Source organism: Leptonychotes weddellii, chromosome 13 (genome assembly GCF_054177405.1).
Source record: "Leptonychotes weddellii isolate Sample4059 chromosome 13, ASM5417740v2, whole genome shotgun sequence".
Taxonomy (NCBI): Eukaryota; Metazoa; Chordata; class Mammalia; order Carnivora; family Phocidae; genus Leptonychotes; species Leptonychotes weddellii.
Genome location: NC_138381.1, coordinates 14108190 through 14125701, shown reverse-complemented (window position 1 = coordinate 14125701; position 17512 = coordinate 14108190). Strand labels below are relative to the sequence as shown.

General features: G+C 36.2%; 1 protein-coding gene across 1 annotated transcript in view; it reads left to right on the top strand.

Annotated features, from left to right (window-relative positions):
* LOC102731758 (glutamate decarboxylase 1-like) overlaps positions 1-17512 on the top strand; it is a 57534-nt gene that overhangs the window by 20381 nt on the left and 19641 nt on the right. The window contains exons 4-9 of the mRNA XM_081802520.1: positions 7075-7191; positions 7816-8058; positions 10570-10660; positions 13654-13766; positions 14301-14416; positions 16002-16081. Coding sequence (XP_081658646.1) covers positions 7075-7191; positions 7816-8058; positions 10570-10660; positions 13654-13766; positions 14301-14416; positions 16002-16081 — 760 coding nt within the window. The remainder of the gene's footprint in view (positions 1-7074; positions 7192-7815; positions 8059-10569; positions 10661-13653; positions 13767-14300; positions 14417-16001; positions 16082-17512) is intronic.

Here is a 17512-nt window from a genome sequence, read left to right as displayed (position 1 = left end):
TTTGGGGCCAGGTAACTCTTTGTTGTGGGAGCTGCCCGGGGCATTGTAAGATATATTTAGCAGGAGCCCTGGCCTCTTCCTGTTAGATGTTAGTAACACCCCTTAGTGTGACAACCAAAATGTCTGCAGACATTGCAAATATCCCCTTGGTAGGGGATAATCACCCCAGCTGAGAACCTCTGGTCCATCTTTTTTTTTTAATACAAATTATGTTGTTGTTTTTTTTTAAAGATTTTATTTATTTATTTGAGAGAGAATGAGAGAGAGCACATGAGAGGGGAGAGGGTCAGAGGGAGAAGCAGACTCCCCGCCGAGCAGGGAGCCCGATGTGGGACTCGATCCCGGGACTCCAGGATCATGACCCGAGCCGAAGGCAGTCGCTTAACCAACTGAGCCACCCAGGCGCCTGCTACTTGTACTTTGTTGGGCAAACTCTCTTAAGTTTTCTGTAGGTTTCTATACTGTGGATATTTTGTTAGAATTACATATCTGTATAATGCAAATGGTGATTTACAAGAACAAACCAAAACTCTTTTTTTCAACTTTAAAGATCAAGCTAATAAAAGAAAGATATCCTGTAGTTATCCACAATAACTACAAAGAACAATAAATGGTTTCGAGTATATTATATGATTGTGATCTTTTCTCCTTCCAATATGCATAAACAATAAGTTTGCAAGTGCTTATGGGAAAATGAAGGTGAAATGAAAGATGAAAGAATCACATGAATGTAAAAGACCAGATGAAAGCATGAGAGATTTTCTCTGTACTTTGTGTATTTAGAATATCATGCTTCATGGTATTGTTGAAAACAATTTCTCAGAGATGAAAAGAAATTTTCCCAGAAGACATCAGTGATTTACAAAAACAGATGAAGTCAAACCACACAAAGTAAACACGTATCAATGTCTCTGGGTGTTTATCGAGTTATCATGTCTTTCTGTCCCACAGCTTTAGCTGTTTATCTTGAAATTTATCTTTCTCTTTGAACCCATATAATCAGAAATTATGTGGAAAGAAAGGCTAATAAATATGACCTAGGTGAAGGGAATGATGGAACCCTTCTTTGGATATTACAGTGTGACTACACATCATATAAATGTGTAAACCATTACATGATATTAAGCACTGTGAAAGTGTATAAGGAATTGAATTATACTTTTTCTCACCTTCAAAGTTTATACAATCTAAAGTATCTAGCGTATTGACATAGGTAAGTTAAGAAATAAGAAAATATTAGGTAACAATTGTCACAATCTTGTATGTTTAACATGTTGAAATACCAAACATTTTTTATATCATGGTCCAAATATAATTTCTTCCACTTTGGTAGCTAATAGGTGCACAAATGTGGGCAAGGTGAATAACCTTTTTGTGCTTCCCTTTCCTTATCTGAAAATGAGTGTCATAGTATCTGCACATGGCGTAGATTGTTAATGCTTCCCAATATCCATCTCATCTTTGTATTAGTAACGCTAAACCTCCTCTTCTCTGCTCACCTCTTTCCTCCCTTATATACAAAGTGTTAGCAGGGACAATGTCCATCCAGCAGGAGACTATAGTTTCTATCCTAACCTCCTAGCAGCTCCGTGTGGCCATGTCAGCTCTCTGGTCATGTGACTAAGTTCTGGCCAATAAGATGTGCACAAGTTCTAGATCACACCTTAAGTGATGGTGTAATTTCTCTTGTTTCCCTTTCCCCCATTCCTTGGTTTAGAATTCAGATACAGTGCTAACGAGCTAGCTTTGTGAATGAAAAGTGGGTGAAAGCAACAGTTTTGACCTGTGCTGTCCAGTTCAGTGGTTACCAGCCTCGTGCAGCTGGTCAACACTTAAAATGTGGTTGTTAATTTTTGAACTTAATTTTTTTATTTGGCTTTAATGAATTCAAATTTAAAAACTGATACTCTAGTTATCAAAGAACTTTTAAAAAAATTTTTATTTATTTACTTGAAAGAGAGAGAGAAAGGGAGAGAGAGCATGACCTGGGGGAGAGAGAGAGGGAGAAGCAGACTCCCTGCTGAGCAGGGAGCCAGATGCAGGGCTCAATCCCAGGACCCGGAGGTCACGACCTGAGCTGAAGGCAGCCACTTAAATGACTGAGCCACCCAGGCGCCCCTCAAAGAACTTTTTAAGTATGTTTGAAACACACATAAATTAATCTTTTTTTATCTGTTTTTTTTTTCAAATGAAGCTTTTATGAAATCTAAATACGGACTAAGTATTTCCCAGTTAACATGTAATTAAACATCCACTTAACATCTAATTGAGATGCAATGCATGTTTGAATTATAATATTTTGTATATAATAGGTTAAACTGAATGAATTTTTAAACATAATTTCACCTGTTTCTATTTTTTTTAATGTGATTAATAGAAAATTAAAAATTACACATGTTATTCCTTACATATATATCTCAGAGAGCACTGGTCTAGGGGATGGGAGAGTCACAAGATAGAAGGAACCCTGGTCTTTGGATGACCTCATGGACAGAATAATACAACTGCCCTGAGCCATTTACCAGTTTAGAATTCTATGTAGGAGAGCAATAAATCTTCTAATTGGCTTAAGTTACTATTTTTGTTTCTGTTAAAGCAGCCATATATGGTTTTAACTAATAAACTACTTCATAGAGTTTGGGAACAACTAAAGGAGTTAATGCTCATTAAGGTTTAGAACAGATTGTGCCTCAGACTAAAGGCTCAATGCCTATAAATTATTATCGCTATTAAATCTCTCAGTTTCAATGACATTTTCTACCCCCTTATAATTCTGTATCATTTTATGTGTTTGTATAATATAGTGCCATCATCACTATCAATTTCATACATTTTTAAAAAGATTTTATTTATTTATTTGAGAGAGAGCAAGAAAGAGAGAGAGAGAGAAGGAACAGAGGGAGGGGCAGAGAGAGAGGGAGAAGCAGACTCCCCACTGAGCAGGGAGCCCAATGTGGGCTCGAACTCAGGACTCCAGGATCATGGCCTGAGTGGAAGGTAGACACTTAACCAACCCAGGAGCCCCTCAATTTCATGTATTTGAATTAGAATGCACTTTGGAAAATTTCTCAGAAGGCATACGTTCCTTTTCTATAATCTGTTAATCTTAAAGATGATAAACAGCTCTTGCTCAGAGTTTTACTAATATATGTATTACATTCAACCACCATCCCTTCACCATTGTTTTTACAACCATAAGGAAAACACAGTCATGTCACTGCATATCTCAAACCCTTCTCTGGTTTTCTCTTATTTCTTTTGCTCTAAGGATAAGCACCAAACACATTCATGTGCCCTTCCCACCTCCCCAGGATTACTTCTCCCTGTTGGTTTTCTGGGCTGTCCTATACTGTGGTTTTCTCTTATTTCTTCAATTGACATCTCAATATCCTGTGCATTTGTTTGATTCTTCCTTGAATACGTCTCTTCTCTCAGCACGTAGTTAAATCATACTAATCCTACATGTTTTAGCTCACATGTTGTCCTCTTTAGAGAGGACTCCATGTTCGTCTCCTGCTAAATGTTCACAGAGCACCTTGATGGCACCTTCCTGTACCACCCTGTCCCATGTCTCTTCTAGAATCTATGATTATCATCCTTGTTATAAATGTAGCACTTTTTCCCTTATTAAAATATGACACTTTTCTGTCCATTACTCACTTTTCTGCTAAGTTGTAACTTCCTTACGGGCAGTATTGAATGTACATTTGGTACTTCCCCTCCCACATCAAAACAGAACTTCTTTTTTTTCTTTAATGTAAGCTCTATACCCAACTTGGGGCTTGAACTCACAACCCCGAGATCAAGAGTCGCATGCTCTACTGACTGAGCCAGCCAGGTGCCCCAAGACACAACTTCTAATAAATGTATTAAGCTGCCAAATAAACTATACAAAAATTGACCAATATTTGGTGTGATAATTCAGAGAAAAATAAAGATCACTTCAGCTCACTGATGGAGGTAAGAAAATATCTATGGAGCTACTAAGATGTGAGTTGGAACTTCTCAGATGGAATTCAGGATAGGGTTAAGAGAGTGGATTGTAGAACCAGAATAGCTGGGATTGAGTCTTGGATCTGCCAGTTAGTAGCTATGTGATTCTTAGCAAATAACATGAATTCTCAGTGCTTTAGGTTCTTCATCTGTAAAATGGAGTAAGTAAACAGCAGTGTTATAAGGTTTCAGGGAGAATTAAATGAGTTCATACAAATTTAGCTTGGAAGAGCGCTTGGCACATAGAAGTACTTGATAAATATGCATTAAATGTAACTTTTGGATTAGAAGAAAGGAAGAAGGAAGGCATTTAAAACAGATGAAATTTTACAAAATATAATGAGGGGAAGTAAGAAAAAGAGTGAATGAACTTACTTTTGAGATGCAGAAAATTTCTATAAACGCATACTAAGAGGTTAACACAAGGAAAGAGTCAATAAAGGACTTCATCAAGTAGTGGTTGGGAAGCAGTGCCCTCTTTTGGTCAGAGCAAGTGGCATTCTCAAAATGATTTTTTGTTTGTTTTTGTCTGTCAGGATTGCCAGAGAAAAGAGTGACATAAAGAATTAATATTAGAAGACCTTAAGAGGCATTGTCTCAATACTACAAAGCCATGAGTAAGTATTAGTACCATGCACACTTTATTGCTGGCAGAACTGAAGTAAGGAGACATGCCAAAATCATAGACTTTCTATGAAGATTCAACATATGAAAAATATTTAGCACAGTACAAAATACAGCAAGGGCCCAGTGAAAGAAATCTGTAGGCGTTAATATTAGTATCAATCCTGGAGGACCTAATCAGAGCAATAAATCAAGAAAAAGACACGAATGGCGTACAGATTAGAAAGCAGAAAGTCAAATAAGCTAGTGTGTTCATTTCACTGTCATGGCCTCTATTTGGAGATGGACACATGACCTAAGTCAGGTCAGTGAGGTCCAATTCCTAAATTTGAGTATGAACTCTCTTTTCTGTTGTGCTATCTTTTCTTGTGCTGAAGAGACTCTCAAGTCTCTGGGGTCCATCTCAAAGTCTGAGAATAGAGCTACCCCATTAAGTGCAGGGCCTGAAAATGACCTAGGGACATTGAACCATGAATCATGCTGGTTTGAGAAGAGTTCTAACCCTGGACTGTTCAGCTATATGAAATAATAAATTCCTTTCTTGGCTTAAGCCAAAAAAAAAAAAAAAAAAATATTAGTATCAATCATAAGATGGGAGTATTGTCCTCTTTTTCCCCTTTGTAATCCTATATAATGCCGTGTAATATAAGAAAGCTTTCACATGCTTTGGAGAGACAAATTGTGGGTTTTAATTTTAATTTACTTGTGTTTACAAACGTATAAAATTAGGGTAAGGTGAAACAAACAACAACATTAATTTCCCTTTGGGCTGGGGAGGGTTTTGGCCCGAGCATGTCTACAAATAAAAATCTAATTGCCAACATGAGGACATGAAAGGAAGAACTGAGTGATAGCTAGAGAGTAATTTATGGCTCAAAACCCATTTCCTCAGAATTGGGACTGTTTGAGTCTTGAACATAGAGTGCCGCTGGCTATTATGTGTGAGAAAGGAAGGGGCAGGTGAGGAGCTTCGGGGATGAACTTGGAATGTGAGGGATGACACACTGCACAAGTAGTGGGCGATCTTGGGTGGGCCAACTGACGGAGCTGAGGGTGAGTCTAGGAGTCCTGAGAAGGGTTCATCTTTGCAGAATGAAGATAATGGGACAATCTTCCTTAATGGATGTCATGATACTATTAGAGCAAAGAAGTTCTGCAGATCATTCAAAGAAATGGAAAGACAGCTGTGGACTCCTTGCGGTTTATTTTTTCTATTTTCCCACATATATGCCACTTCTACCATCATCAATCAGTTCCATTGGAAAGCAATGGAAGGGGGAAATGGTTTTCAAATCATCAAATATATATATTTTTGTTTGTTACAGGCTCTAAGTGGACTCCTTAATGAGGAAAAAGCTGCAGTAATGTCTCAAATTGGGTTGAAAGTTGTAAATGGCTTTTGATAAACCACAATGTTTTTTTAATTATTATTAGAATAAATTAAGAGTTACTTAATCATTTTATAAATTGCACCCAAATGCCTAGGATAGAGGATAATGTATTCCAGGTGATTTTCTTATGTGAATCATCAGTGTTTTCCTGCTCTTTCATTAACATGCTTAAACTTGCTTAATAAAGAAAAATGATGTTGACCAGCATATTATTTAATAGTTGTAAATCCCAAGGAATAAGTGGACATTTGATTAATTCTGCATTCTGCAGAAAATTTGCGTACTTGGAAATGAGGCTCAGAAGTGAAGTGAAGACCATTATGTATTTTTGGATTATTTAAAATGTTAAGGTTGTCAGGCAGCTGGTGGCTTAGTCGGTTAAGCGGAAACCTTCAGCTCAGGTCATGATCTCAGGGTCCTGGGCAGACTGAGGCTTCTAGAGGGGAGGGGGGTGGGAGGATGGGTTAGCCTGGTGGTGGGTATTGAGGAGGGCACATTCTGCATGGAGCACTGGGTGTTATGCACAAACAATGAATCATGGAACACTACATCTAAAACTAATGATGTAATGTAGGAGATTAACATAAGAATAAAAAAAAATTTGTTTCTTTATCTGCATACTGGCAAAATGGGATTATGTTGTAGGATTATTGTGAGGATTAAAATGTGTGCAAGGCACTTAGAGCTCTTAATATAGAGTAGACATTATTACATATATTAAATGTTAGTAGCAGGATCTTATTATGAAGTGGGCATTGTTATTTATAATTAAACATGGTAGATCTTAATTACTAAATTCCTAATCCTGTACACTAAACTGATATGAAACTAACAACCACAAATTGTATCATTTGTTCTCTATATGGTTATAAAAGAGCTTACATAATTTCAGTAGAATTAATGCTTCTCTCCAGTTTATACCTACCCTTCAGAGATCACATGTGGATGTAAATAAGAATTTCAATGATTATGAATTTCTTGAAAGCATCTATTTATAGATAAAAGCACTAAATACATATTATCAGCATGCTTTAATAACCACAAAATACTTCCTTTTTTAACTTAGATAAGGAACAGATGAGAAAAAAATCTGGTCATGCTTTTCAATCAACTGAGAAAAATGCAACAAAAGATGTTCAGACAGACAATGTAATGACTAATTTATCAAATGCTTATGCTTCAGGTATGGATGTTGGTAACAAATGTTATTTGTTTCATTCTTTTTTGTCATCTACATATTTATTGAAGCAATTGTAATTTCTTTAAGATTTGATGCTTTAACTGTTTTTTTTTTTTTTTTGAGAGAGAGAGAGAGAACATGCAGGGAGGGGCAGAGGGAGAGGGAGAGAGAGAATCTCAAGCAGCCTCCATGCCCAGCATGGAGCCTGACTCAGGGCTGGATCTCACAACCCTGAGATCATGACCTGAGCTGAAACCAAGAATCAGCCACTTAACTGACTGAGCCACCCAGGCGCCCCTCGATGCTTTAATTTACTTTTAAACGTACAATTACCAGCTCATTTTTTGACTAGACAATATAATAAGGTCCACCTGGGGCATCTTGATGGTTCAATTACTCCAATGGCATTAATCTAAAATGGCTTTTTTTTTTTTTTGGTGAAAATTGTTATCCAGTGGGACTTTGAATGAAAATTATAAGTAAGATTTGGACAAATGCTACTTGTTATTTGACATGGCCTTTTAATATCTTTAATCTCCAATGAGCAAAACTCTATCTCCAGTGGTGATTTTCTTTGGTATTCTAGTTACTGACCTGGCTGTTTATCTCTTTTTTTTTTTTCTCTAGATTTGTTGCCATCCAAGGATGGTAAAGATTTAACAAAATGTTTTTTGGTACAAGTGGTAAATATTCTTCTGCATTACATCAAAAAAAGTTTTGATGTTAAGGGTAAAATACTGGACTTTCATTATCCTCATCAGCTTCTTGAAGGTTTGGATGGGTTTAACTTGGAACTGTCTGACCTCCCAGAATCTTTGGAGCAGTTACTTGGTGACTGTACACATACCTTAAAATACGGTGTTACAACAGGTAATTTTCAAACTGATGCTCCTGAACTGGAGACGGATTGAATAGTCTTAGGTTTATGTATATGTTGAAAATGGTCCAGTTTTACTCATTTTTATTTAAAACATTGGTGTCATCACATATGAATTGTTTATTAATTAACCAGAAAAGTAAATAAAATAGTTTTGGTTTGGGGAGTTATATCCCAATGGCAACTAAATGTTCCATTTTAACTTATTTTCACTTATCTATTTCGTTTGGTCATATTTATTATTGATGCTCAATTGATTATCCTTTTACATCAATAAAATACAGAGAGATAAAAAATTATATATGTATAAATATGTATATATACATCCTATATTTTAGAAATTGTGTTTTCTGATTAGCTTTATTGTAACTTTATTCTTAACCACTTAGAGCAATGATACTTCCAGGAGTTAACACTGTTTCAATAGGCTCTATGGAACTCTATTTCTAAAATCTTAACTGTTTACTAAATAATGTATTGGAAACAACATAATCTTTGGAAAGAGACACACACAAAAAGGGTTCAACTACAACCTATATCCCTGAGTTTATTATTCATTTCTTACTATGTGATCTGTGAAAATATTTCAGGTATATTTTAATAATTAGAAATCATTTGTGTATGATGACTAGCCTAGTATTTGATAGACATCAAATAGACACTTAAAATAATGTATTTTTGACATCCCAGAAACTTTCAGCATCACAAATATTTTATCTTCAGACCAAACTGATCAACCATGCCAACAAGCAAAAATGACTTATATTTAAGAATGCTCATTTCTGCATTAATTTTAATACCAAAACCCCCCAAAAAGTATACTCATTTTGACATTTATCTTATATAAACTGGATATCCTTTGAGAGACACTATGCAATGTTACCATTTAAAGTCCTAGGAAAGTCATGGGGAATTTCTCACAGAATTTCAATCATTTATAAAAAGACATACCACAAAATAAAATGCTTAATATGATTTCAATTATATTTATACTTTAAACTCTGTGTGAAAATGTATATATGCACACATATAAAACTACCTATTTATAAAAATACATTCTTAAGTTATACCTTCCAAATGTATTTATTATAAATATTGAGATAGCTATGTAGATAATTTCTTTACATATATGCATAAAAATTACTCTTCTGTATTTATCACTTTCTATTCTATGCACTTCTCTAACATATAGTATATTTACAACTAGAAAAATATTATTGAATAAGGCAAAAAGAAAGCCTCATAGGATTCCGAAATAAAAGGCATGTTTTAAGACTAAGTTCAACCATACAAAGTAAATGTGAAGTTGAAATAAGTTTTCGTTAGAAATAAAAATAGCAAAAGAAGTTCTGAAAAACAGCAGGACAGTGGGGAAGCACTCTGACAGATGTAAATCAAGATCTTTTTCCTTCCCTTATTCAGCATTGCAAATGTAGATGAATCTCTAGGGGCCCTTTCCCTGCATTTGCATTTCCCAGGATCAAGCACAGAGGGAAAAGGCAAAGATGCTGAGAAAGCGAAAAGTTAATAATAGAAAGAAGCACTTGTAACAGCCACAACTTCCAGGCATTCCATTCCTTTCGATTTAAGGAACACTGACTGAGCACCTATGTGTTAAAACTATGCAGGCGCTACGGGAAGAGGGGAGCTGCAAGCCAGGGAAAATGACCCGAGGGAAAAGAGGTGTGCAGAGAGTTGTGATGCATGTCATCCTTGAGCTATGTTGTCAAAGAAGTGCAAAGGAGCTAAGGAGGAAATTAATTTAAACTGAGTCGAATATAGAATGTTCATTGTGGCAACTAATGCTGGGTGATTCTTTATTAATATAAGTCTTCAAAAACTCATTGTAAATATCAGTCCAAAAAAACGTGGAAGCAGCTTTTGAGAAAAAATTATTTAATTTGATTTTGGTGGTCCCTTCCCTACTCACTGAGGTGGTTTCATGCATCCCAGCCTGGGTCTTTCTACTTTAGACCCAGGATGGGTTCCTGCCCCTCAAGCTTATGAGCTCTTCCTCAACTCCCTGGCTTCTCACAAGCTATCCTCCTACCCATGATGCGTCTCCTCCACTCTCTGTCTGGAAGCTAACTTTAGATCTTGCTTGAAAAATCACTTCCTCCAAGAAGCCTTCTCTAACGATTGCTTCTCCTGCTCCCCTGACCGCCTTAGGCCCTCAAGGAATGGTCTTATGGTCTTATAACATGCCCATCTTTTCCCTTGTGGTGCTTTTCACAATTGCAGTTAAACACATTGGTGTTTTCTTCCACTGGTCAGTAAGATCTGCCCAGTAGTGGCTCTGTCCACCTTGTTTCCTACTGTGTTCCCCCGTGTTGAGTACTGTCCCTGCCTATGATAGCTCTCAGTAGTGTTTATTGAATGAAATAATTCGTTCATGTGTGCTTGATCCCTGAATATTTGTTACCTGAGAAACTGCTAGAAAATCGAAACGCTTTTTAGCCCTGTGTTTTTATTTTGGCTCATTTGTAGTTTTGTCTTTTTTCTAGGACATCCTCGCTTTTTTAACCAGCTCTCCAGTGGGCTAGATGTGGTCGGACTCGCCGAGGAATGGTTGACCGCCCCTGCCAATACCAACATGTGGGTATCCTTCTGGGCCTCAGAGACATGCGTAAACAAGAGTGAAGATGTAGATTGTGTATTTTTGCTGGATACAACGATTGCCGTATCAAAAACAAATAGTCCATACCATGAGAGAAATGCAAAGAAGCTGCTCCATGTTCTCTGGGTTTATCCAGTCCTCTGGACAGTCTCTAGAAACTTTCAGGATCTGAATTCCTTGGTAAGGAGTAAAGGTCAGTTAATTAGTCTGGGTTATTGGTGTGCAGACTGTGAGTCCAGTTCTAGGGTTGGAATCGTTTAAACACTACTCCAAAGAGCCCACAGCATACAGTAGTCTAAAAGACACGCACAAGTGTATGGGAAGTTGCCTGAATATAAATTAGAACCCGAATCTGATCAAAGGTGAAGAAAGTAAACTTCTAAAGGAAATCTATACCCAACTCCAGTGTGATTCTTTAAAAATTTGACCTTTGCCATAGCAAAACTGTTGGTCACATAAAAATTAGATCGACTGCCTCAGTGTTTTGAAGTAAAGTTAATTTTAGGGCAACATTTTTCAAGGTTAAAAGGACAGGGAAATGATTGGGTATGAAATTGAAAGGAACAGTCTGTGTCAAATGTTAATATAATTTAACTAGCAATCAAAAGAGAGAGCTGGTAGGAATTTAAACCTTAAAACCAAGAACTAAATGTTTACGAGGAGAGACTGCTTTGTGATGTGGAAAGTAAGGTTTACTTTAACTGTTTAGTTATCTTTGGGTCTTTAATGATGCATGGCTCATGGTAGTAATTAGCATTTTGTAGGTATGAAATGCAAACATAAATGGCTTACACAAGCTACTGCTGTTTTTAATTTTCATTGCTTGATTATGGCCTTTGAAATATGCACAGAGTAATGTTACTTAAAAAAAACTTTATCTTTGGAGAGAATATGTTTCTTTGCTCTATAAATGATGACAGAAAACTCAATTTATAAATCTTACTCCATTGTTTAGAATCCCACCGTTATGAGACTTAATCATTCTCTATTGAGGAAAATAAAGAAGAAGAGTAGAAAGAACACATGGGAGATGCAGAGAGAAAGGATTTCAGAGAGTGTCCTTGACCTTCAGTTTCTTCCTTTTTAATGAATGGAGATCTCTTAATATACCCTGACACAGTGGGATCATGCGAGGTGGAAATAAGGAGAACCCAATTCCAGTCCTAATTCTACCCTCTGCAGTGCTGGGAAGTTTAGTGAGTCTCTGTTGTCGGAGAATAATAATGCCTACTCCATGGCACAGAGATAGAATCAGAAAGGTAACGTAGAAGTTGAAGCTGGCATACCATGTGCTGGCGGAAATGAGCCGGTTGAAATATCAGTGTATACGGCTTGCTTCTTACTTTGTTTCTCTTAGAACTAGAGTCTTAATTCTCAGAGGCAATGGGTTTCCTTACTGGGTCTCTGTGTGGGGCCTCCTGGGCAAGAGCTTATGCGTAACCACTTTATCAGGCCACGCCATCCTGAAGAACAGGGTTGAGGAAAGATGAAGGGAGTCAGGACAGGGCAGAAAAGCAACATAAGGGAGATGGTAGACCTGTTCATACCATTAGTACAAGCAGAAGCGAATGCTTCATCATCTGGGATGCAGTGCCCTCTTGTAAATGACTGCTCCAAAGGGCAGTCCATCTGTAGGGAACAAGGGGAAAGAACTGATTTTCAACCAGCTCTCTTATGGCCAAAGGACTGCACTATGGGGTGTTAACTCCCCCATGGTTGGGCATTCTTGGGGCTCCCAGAAGATTCCATGACTTGCCATGGCTGGATGCAAAAGGCGACCCCCGGGCTGTAGGTCAGTGCCTGCCTTGTAGGTGGGAAGTGATTCTCTGTTGGGTTGTGAGTGTGTCTGAGTGAAAGTGGTCACAGCTGTGGCTGGGCCTGAATCACGTCCAGAGGCTTTAGAGACAGAGGAAGCGGAGAGCATCTCAAGTGGCACATAAACAGTGTCCGATACTGGGGTATCTCTATCTAAGAACACTTACAGGGGTCTTTAAAAGGTGTTTGAGGGGCGCCTGGGTGGCTCAGTCGGTTAAGCGACTGCCTTCGGCTCAGGTCATGATCCTGGAGTCCCGGGATCGAGTCCCGCATCGGGCTCCCAGCTCAGTGCGGAGCCTGCTTCTCCCTCTGACCCTCCCCCCTCCCATGCTGTTTCTCTGTCTCTCTCTCTTTCTCTCAAATAAATAAATAAAATCTTTTAAAAAAATGTGTTTGAGGACAAATAAAAGAATTTCTTGAAAATAACCAAACCAACTCTGATTTCAGAATGCACAGTAAGTACTTCATTGCTTATTGTATATGGTATGCATAGACAAAAGCTGATAGCCTTTTTAATCTTACCTGCTTCTTTTTGTGGAAGGGACTCTAATCTCATGGTGTGACTCAGAGGAGAGTGAGTCCCCATTGCCATGCTCTCTGAATTCTTGTTCATGAATCCCATGCTGTTCTTGCCTTGTACCATCTACTTGCTTCGAGCTGTTACTGAAAACATAATAGTTTTTAGCCTTTTTTTGGTGTGCTTGTCCAAAGTTCTATCTTTAGGTAGAAAATCTTTATCAATCAATTTTGAGAAAAGGCTTTTTCTACCTATTTCATGTTCTGCACAATATTGTCTGTAGCTCTAGATCTCTCTCTGACTTGCAATATATGTATATATATATATATATATATAGGCATTTTCTGGCCATAAACAGTATTGTGTATGTGCTGAGGGTAGGGTTTACTTTCAAAATTACTTTTGGTGTGAAAGAAATTCCCAGTTACTGCACAAAACAATGGAGTCCATGATACTTTCCTTGTAGAACTTTGTAGAACTAATATACTCTTAATCTGGAAGGGGCGATTTAGAGCATATAAGTTTTAACTATTTCTTCTACAGTCTTCTATAGAACCAAAAAATGTGTATAACCTTATCTAGCACATGATTTATTCCATTTTATATGATTCACAGTAGAAATCTATGTATATAATATAGGTTTACCTATGAAATAGCTCCAGTATTTACTGTCATCGAAACAGTTCTTCTTAAGAAAATGTATGAAATTATTGGCTGGCAAGAAACAGAAGCAGAAGGAATATTTGCACCTGGTAAGAAAAAGCAAGAAATCATTTCTCTAAACTAAATAAAATACATATTAGGAGACACTCAAAATATATTTCAGTGAATGCTATTATTTTTAAGAGATAAATGTTCATGAGCCATTGTGTTAGTTATAACTATAAACAAAATTTCCATAAATCTAAAAGTTATGAATTTTGGTGTTTGACATTTCTCGCAACACTTTCAAGGAAAGACAGTTTTAAAATAATGTTGGTGCAGGATGCCTGGGTGGCTCAGTCAGTTAAGCGTCTGCCTTTGGCTCAGGTCATGATCCCAAGGTTCTGGGATCGAGTCCCATATAGGGCTCCTTGCTCAGTGGAGAGCCTGCTTCTCCCTCGGCCTGCCACTCCCCCTACTTGTGCTCTCTCTCTAATAAATAAATAAAATCTTTAAATAAAAAAATAAAATAATGTTGGTGATTTGGCACCATTTTAGTTTCAGAAAGCTCTCAGATTGTCATGATTTCAATAAACATTTCTGATTGTTGAAATTAAATTAATGTTACTATTTCTTTTGCGTAGGTGGAAGTATAGCCAACCTCTATGGTGTGTTAGTAGCCCGTTATAAGCAATATCCAGAGATAAAAAGACAAGGCATGACCGCACTCCTGTGCGTTGTGTTATTTGTTTCCGAACAAGTAAGTATCAAGTCTAGATTTTTCCAACTTTTAAGAGCCTTCTGGGATAAACTGTAAAGTAATTGGAAGTCAGAATATTAGCTTCACTCTAACAATGCATAGATTCAGTAATCTCTGTGTCTGGGTCTGCATATTGATATTAGAAAGAGAAAAAACAACTTTCCAGTCAATATAGGTTCTAGAGATTAGCAATACAGATAACTCAGGATTAAAATTTAATTTCAAAATATGAGAAACTGACAAAAAATGTGATTATAAATATAAAGCATTGTGCTATCTTTACCAAAAAAAAATATCAAGCCATAAAAATTGTAAAGACTTAATGATTTGCTTTATCATTGAATGTAGAGAAGAATGTGATTGATGTTTTATTTTTCCAGTGAGGATCAAAGGAATCAGTTATAGAGAAAGGCATATTTTTATAGACTAGGTCCTCAGCCAAATGTTTCTGATATTGACAATGTATCCACTGACATCTCCTCTTGTTTTAGTGTTCCAATCTTGTATACGGCATCAATGCTTCTTTTTTAAAAATCATTGCATCCCTTTAATAAATCTGGTCACATTTTTCTTTTCCACCTCAGCAATATTTGTGATATTAAAATGTAATAGTCATTCCAGTTTGAGAATTCCACCTGAAAGTGCCTCTAAACACAGGGTTTTCTTTGAAATGTCCCTGTGTTTGTAATATGTTTCTATGACCAAACTCAAATTGGCATTATATATAGGCATATTATCAAGTTGGAGACCACTGCTGCATAATTAATGTCATTTACTGTAAAACTTACATAACTTAAGATGCTGGTTTACAAATGTCATTTTCATCATTTGACATATAACTTTTGCATAGAATGAGTAAATATGCTGAATTTCCATAATGTAGATTAAAAATATCATTTCCTATTTAATTGGCATTCTCCATTGATATGAATCATAGTTAGGGTTTTAAATTTCTGCATTTTTTTCTTTCATATATCTGGTCTTTTCCTGGCAACTAAAAATAACCAGGTCCAAGTTTAGATCTTGAGCTGTTAATACCTCCATCTTACTGATATTATTTACACCAGGCAGAATGATACAAGGGAATAGTTATCTAAAAGGCAAGAAATCAAAGTTGATGTCAAAGCCAAAATTCAGAATTGCAGGCATCAGAAGAATCAATGCATTTCTCCAAGCCTTACACCTTAAAAAATATAGATATAGATATAGATATAGATATCTGTAATGCAAGAGTTACAACTGTCTGGAGCATGTAAGGATTTTACCACTGGAGAATATTATTACTAGATTTATAAGTGACATGACTTCCTATGTATATGGAGAGCTAGAATATTCAAACCCCCACTGCATGTGAAGAGTTGTGTGATGGTGCCTTCTAAATAAGGTGTCACAACCTCCTTCATCTGAACAAATGTTACCATGAGGGCCTGGAAATATGCCTTGAGACCGTACATGTGTATATAGATGTACGTATACATGTGCAAACCCATTCAAAGCTACGTGTTTATGCCCCCAAATGCACTCGTGTAAATGATCATGAAATGCAGAGAAATGAATGCCCTTCCTATTTTCATTTTTGTCCAAGGGTCATTATTCAGTAAAAAAAGCTGCAGCAATCCTTGGTATTGGAACCGACAATGTAATTGAAGTAAAATGTGATGAAAGGTATGTTTCTAACACATTCTTAAAAATCATTATTATCATTATGCTTTGTAGATTAAAATCCTATTTCCTATTCCAATTTTTAGCAAGAATACTCTCCCAATTTCAATAAATTTTAACTGCCATTAGTATGATAAGAAGTGCCAAAGTTATCCTATCCTATTCTTAAAATTTCTTTACTAAATATAGTCTTATATGAGTGGGACTGTCTCAGATCTTCACTGTTTTAAATATATTGAATTATATGCATAATAAATACACATGAAAATGTAATAATATTTGTAGATAAAAACTCAATTGCTTTAGCAATCTACAAAGTAAAAACATATTTCCATTTTCCTTGAATACCAGGTTTCAGAAATAAATAATATGACAAATATTACATATATTTTGAGGATCATTTTTATTCATATCAAACTTACAAATCAATTCTATGTGTATTCTGTAACTTGCTTTCATAGGTTTTTTTGGTTTTAGAATATGTTTTAGAAATCTTATCCCATGAATTCATGCAGACTTTATTCTTTTTTAATTACTTCAGAGTTTTCCATTTTATAAATGTAACAGAATTTCATAAATCTAATTTTAAAAGACAATTACGGGTTTCCTGCTAGATGTTAGTTTTTAAGAACAATGATTAAATGAATATAATTGTATAAAAATATTCGAGAGTCTGTTTGAATATCTCACATGAATTACTAGAAACTGAATTACTGATTCAAAGAATGTCTAGATTTACAATTTCATAAAGATTTTTTATTTGCCCTTCAAACATTTTTGAGATAATTGATGCTCTTAACTACAATGCTAACCCCAAATATTATCCATATTTTTATCATTGAAAATTCTGACCAGCCAATTGTATATTACCATGATTTGTCTGTTCATGTTCTTTGCCCATTTTTTATTGGTTGTTATTATTTGTTAATTGGCTGGTAAGGAATCTTTATGTATTTAGAAATTCTGAAATATAAAGTAAATGAATATAAAATATCTTGCAAATGTGTTTTATAAGTTTATTATTCAGTACTTTATCACAAGTTGTTTGATTTTCTTTATATATTCTGGGTGCATTTCCTGAGAATCACCCCCACCCAAGATACTTTACATCTTTTTTATTATTATGAATGGGATATTCTATTATTTATTCACAACAATTAGTTTTTAAAAATAAGAATATGATTTACTCTTGTAAGCACCCAGTTGCTCAACATTCTTGTTATTTTCAAAAGCTTTTTTTTTTTTTTTTAAAGATTTTATTTATTTATTTGACAGAGAGACACAGCGAGAGAGGGAACACAAGCAGGGGGAGTAGGAGAGGGAGAAGCAGGCTCCCCGCAGAGCAGGGAGCCCGATGCGGGACTCGATCCCAGGACCCCGGGACCATGACCTGAGCCGAAGGCAGTCGCTTAACCAACTGAGCCACCCAGGCGC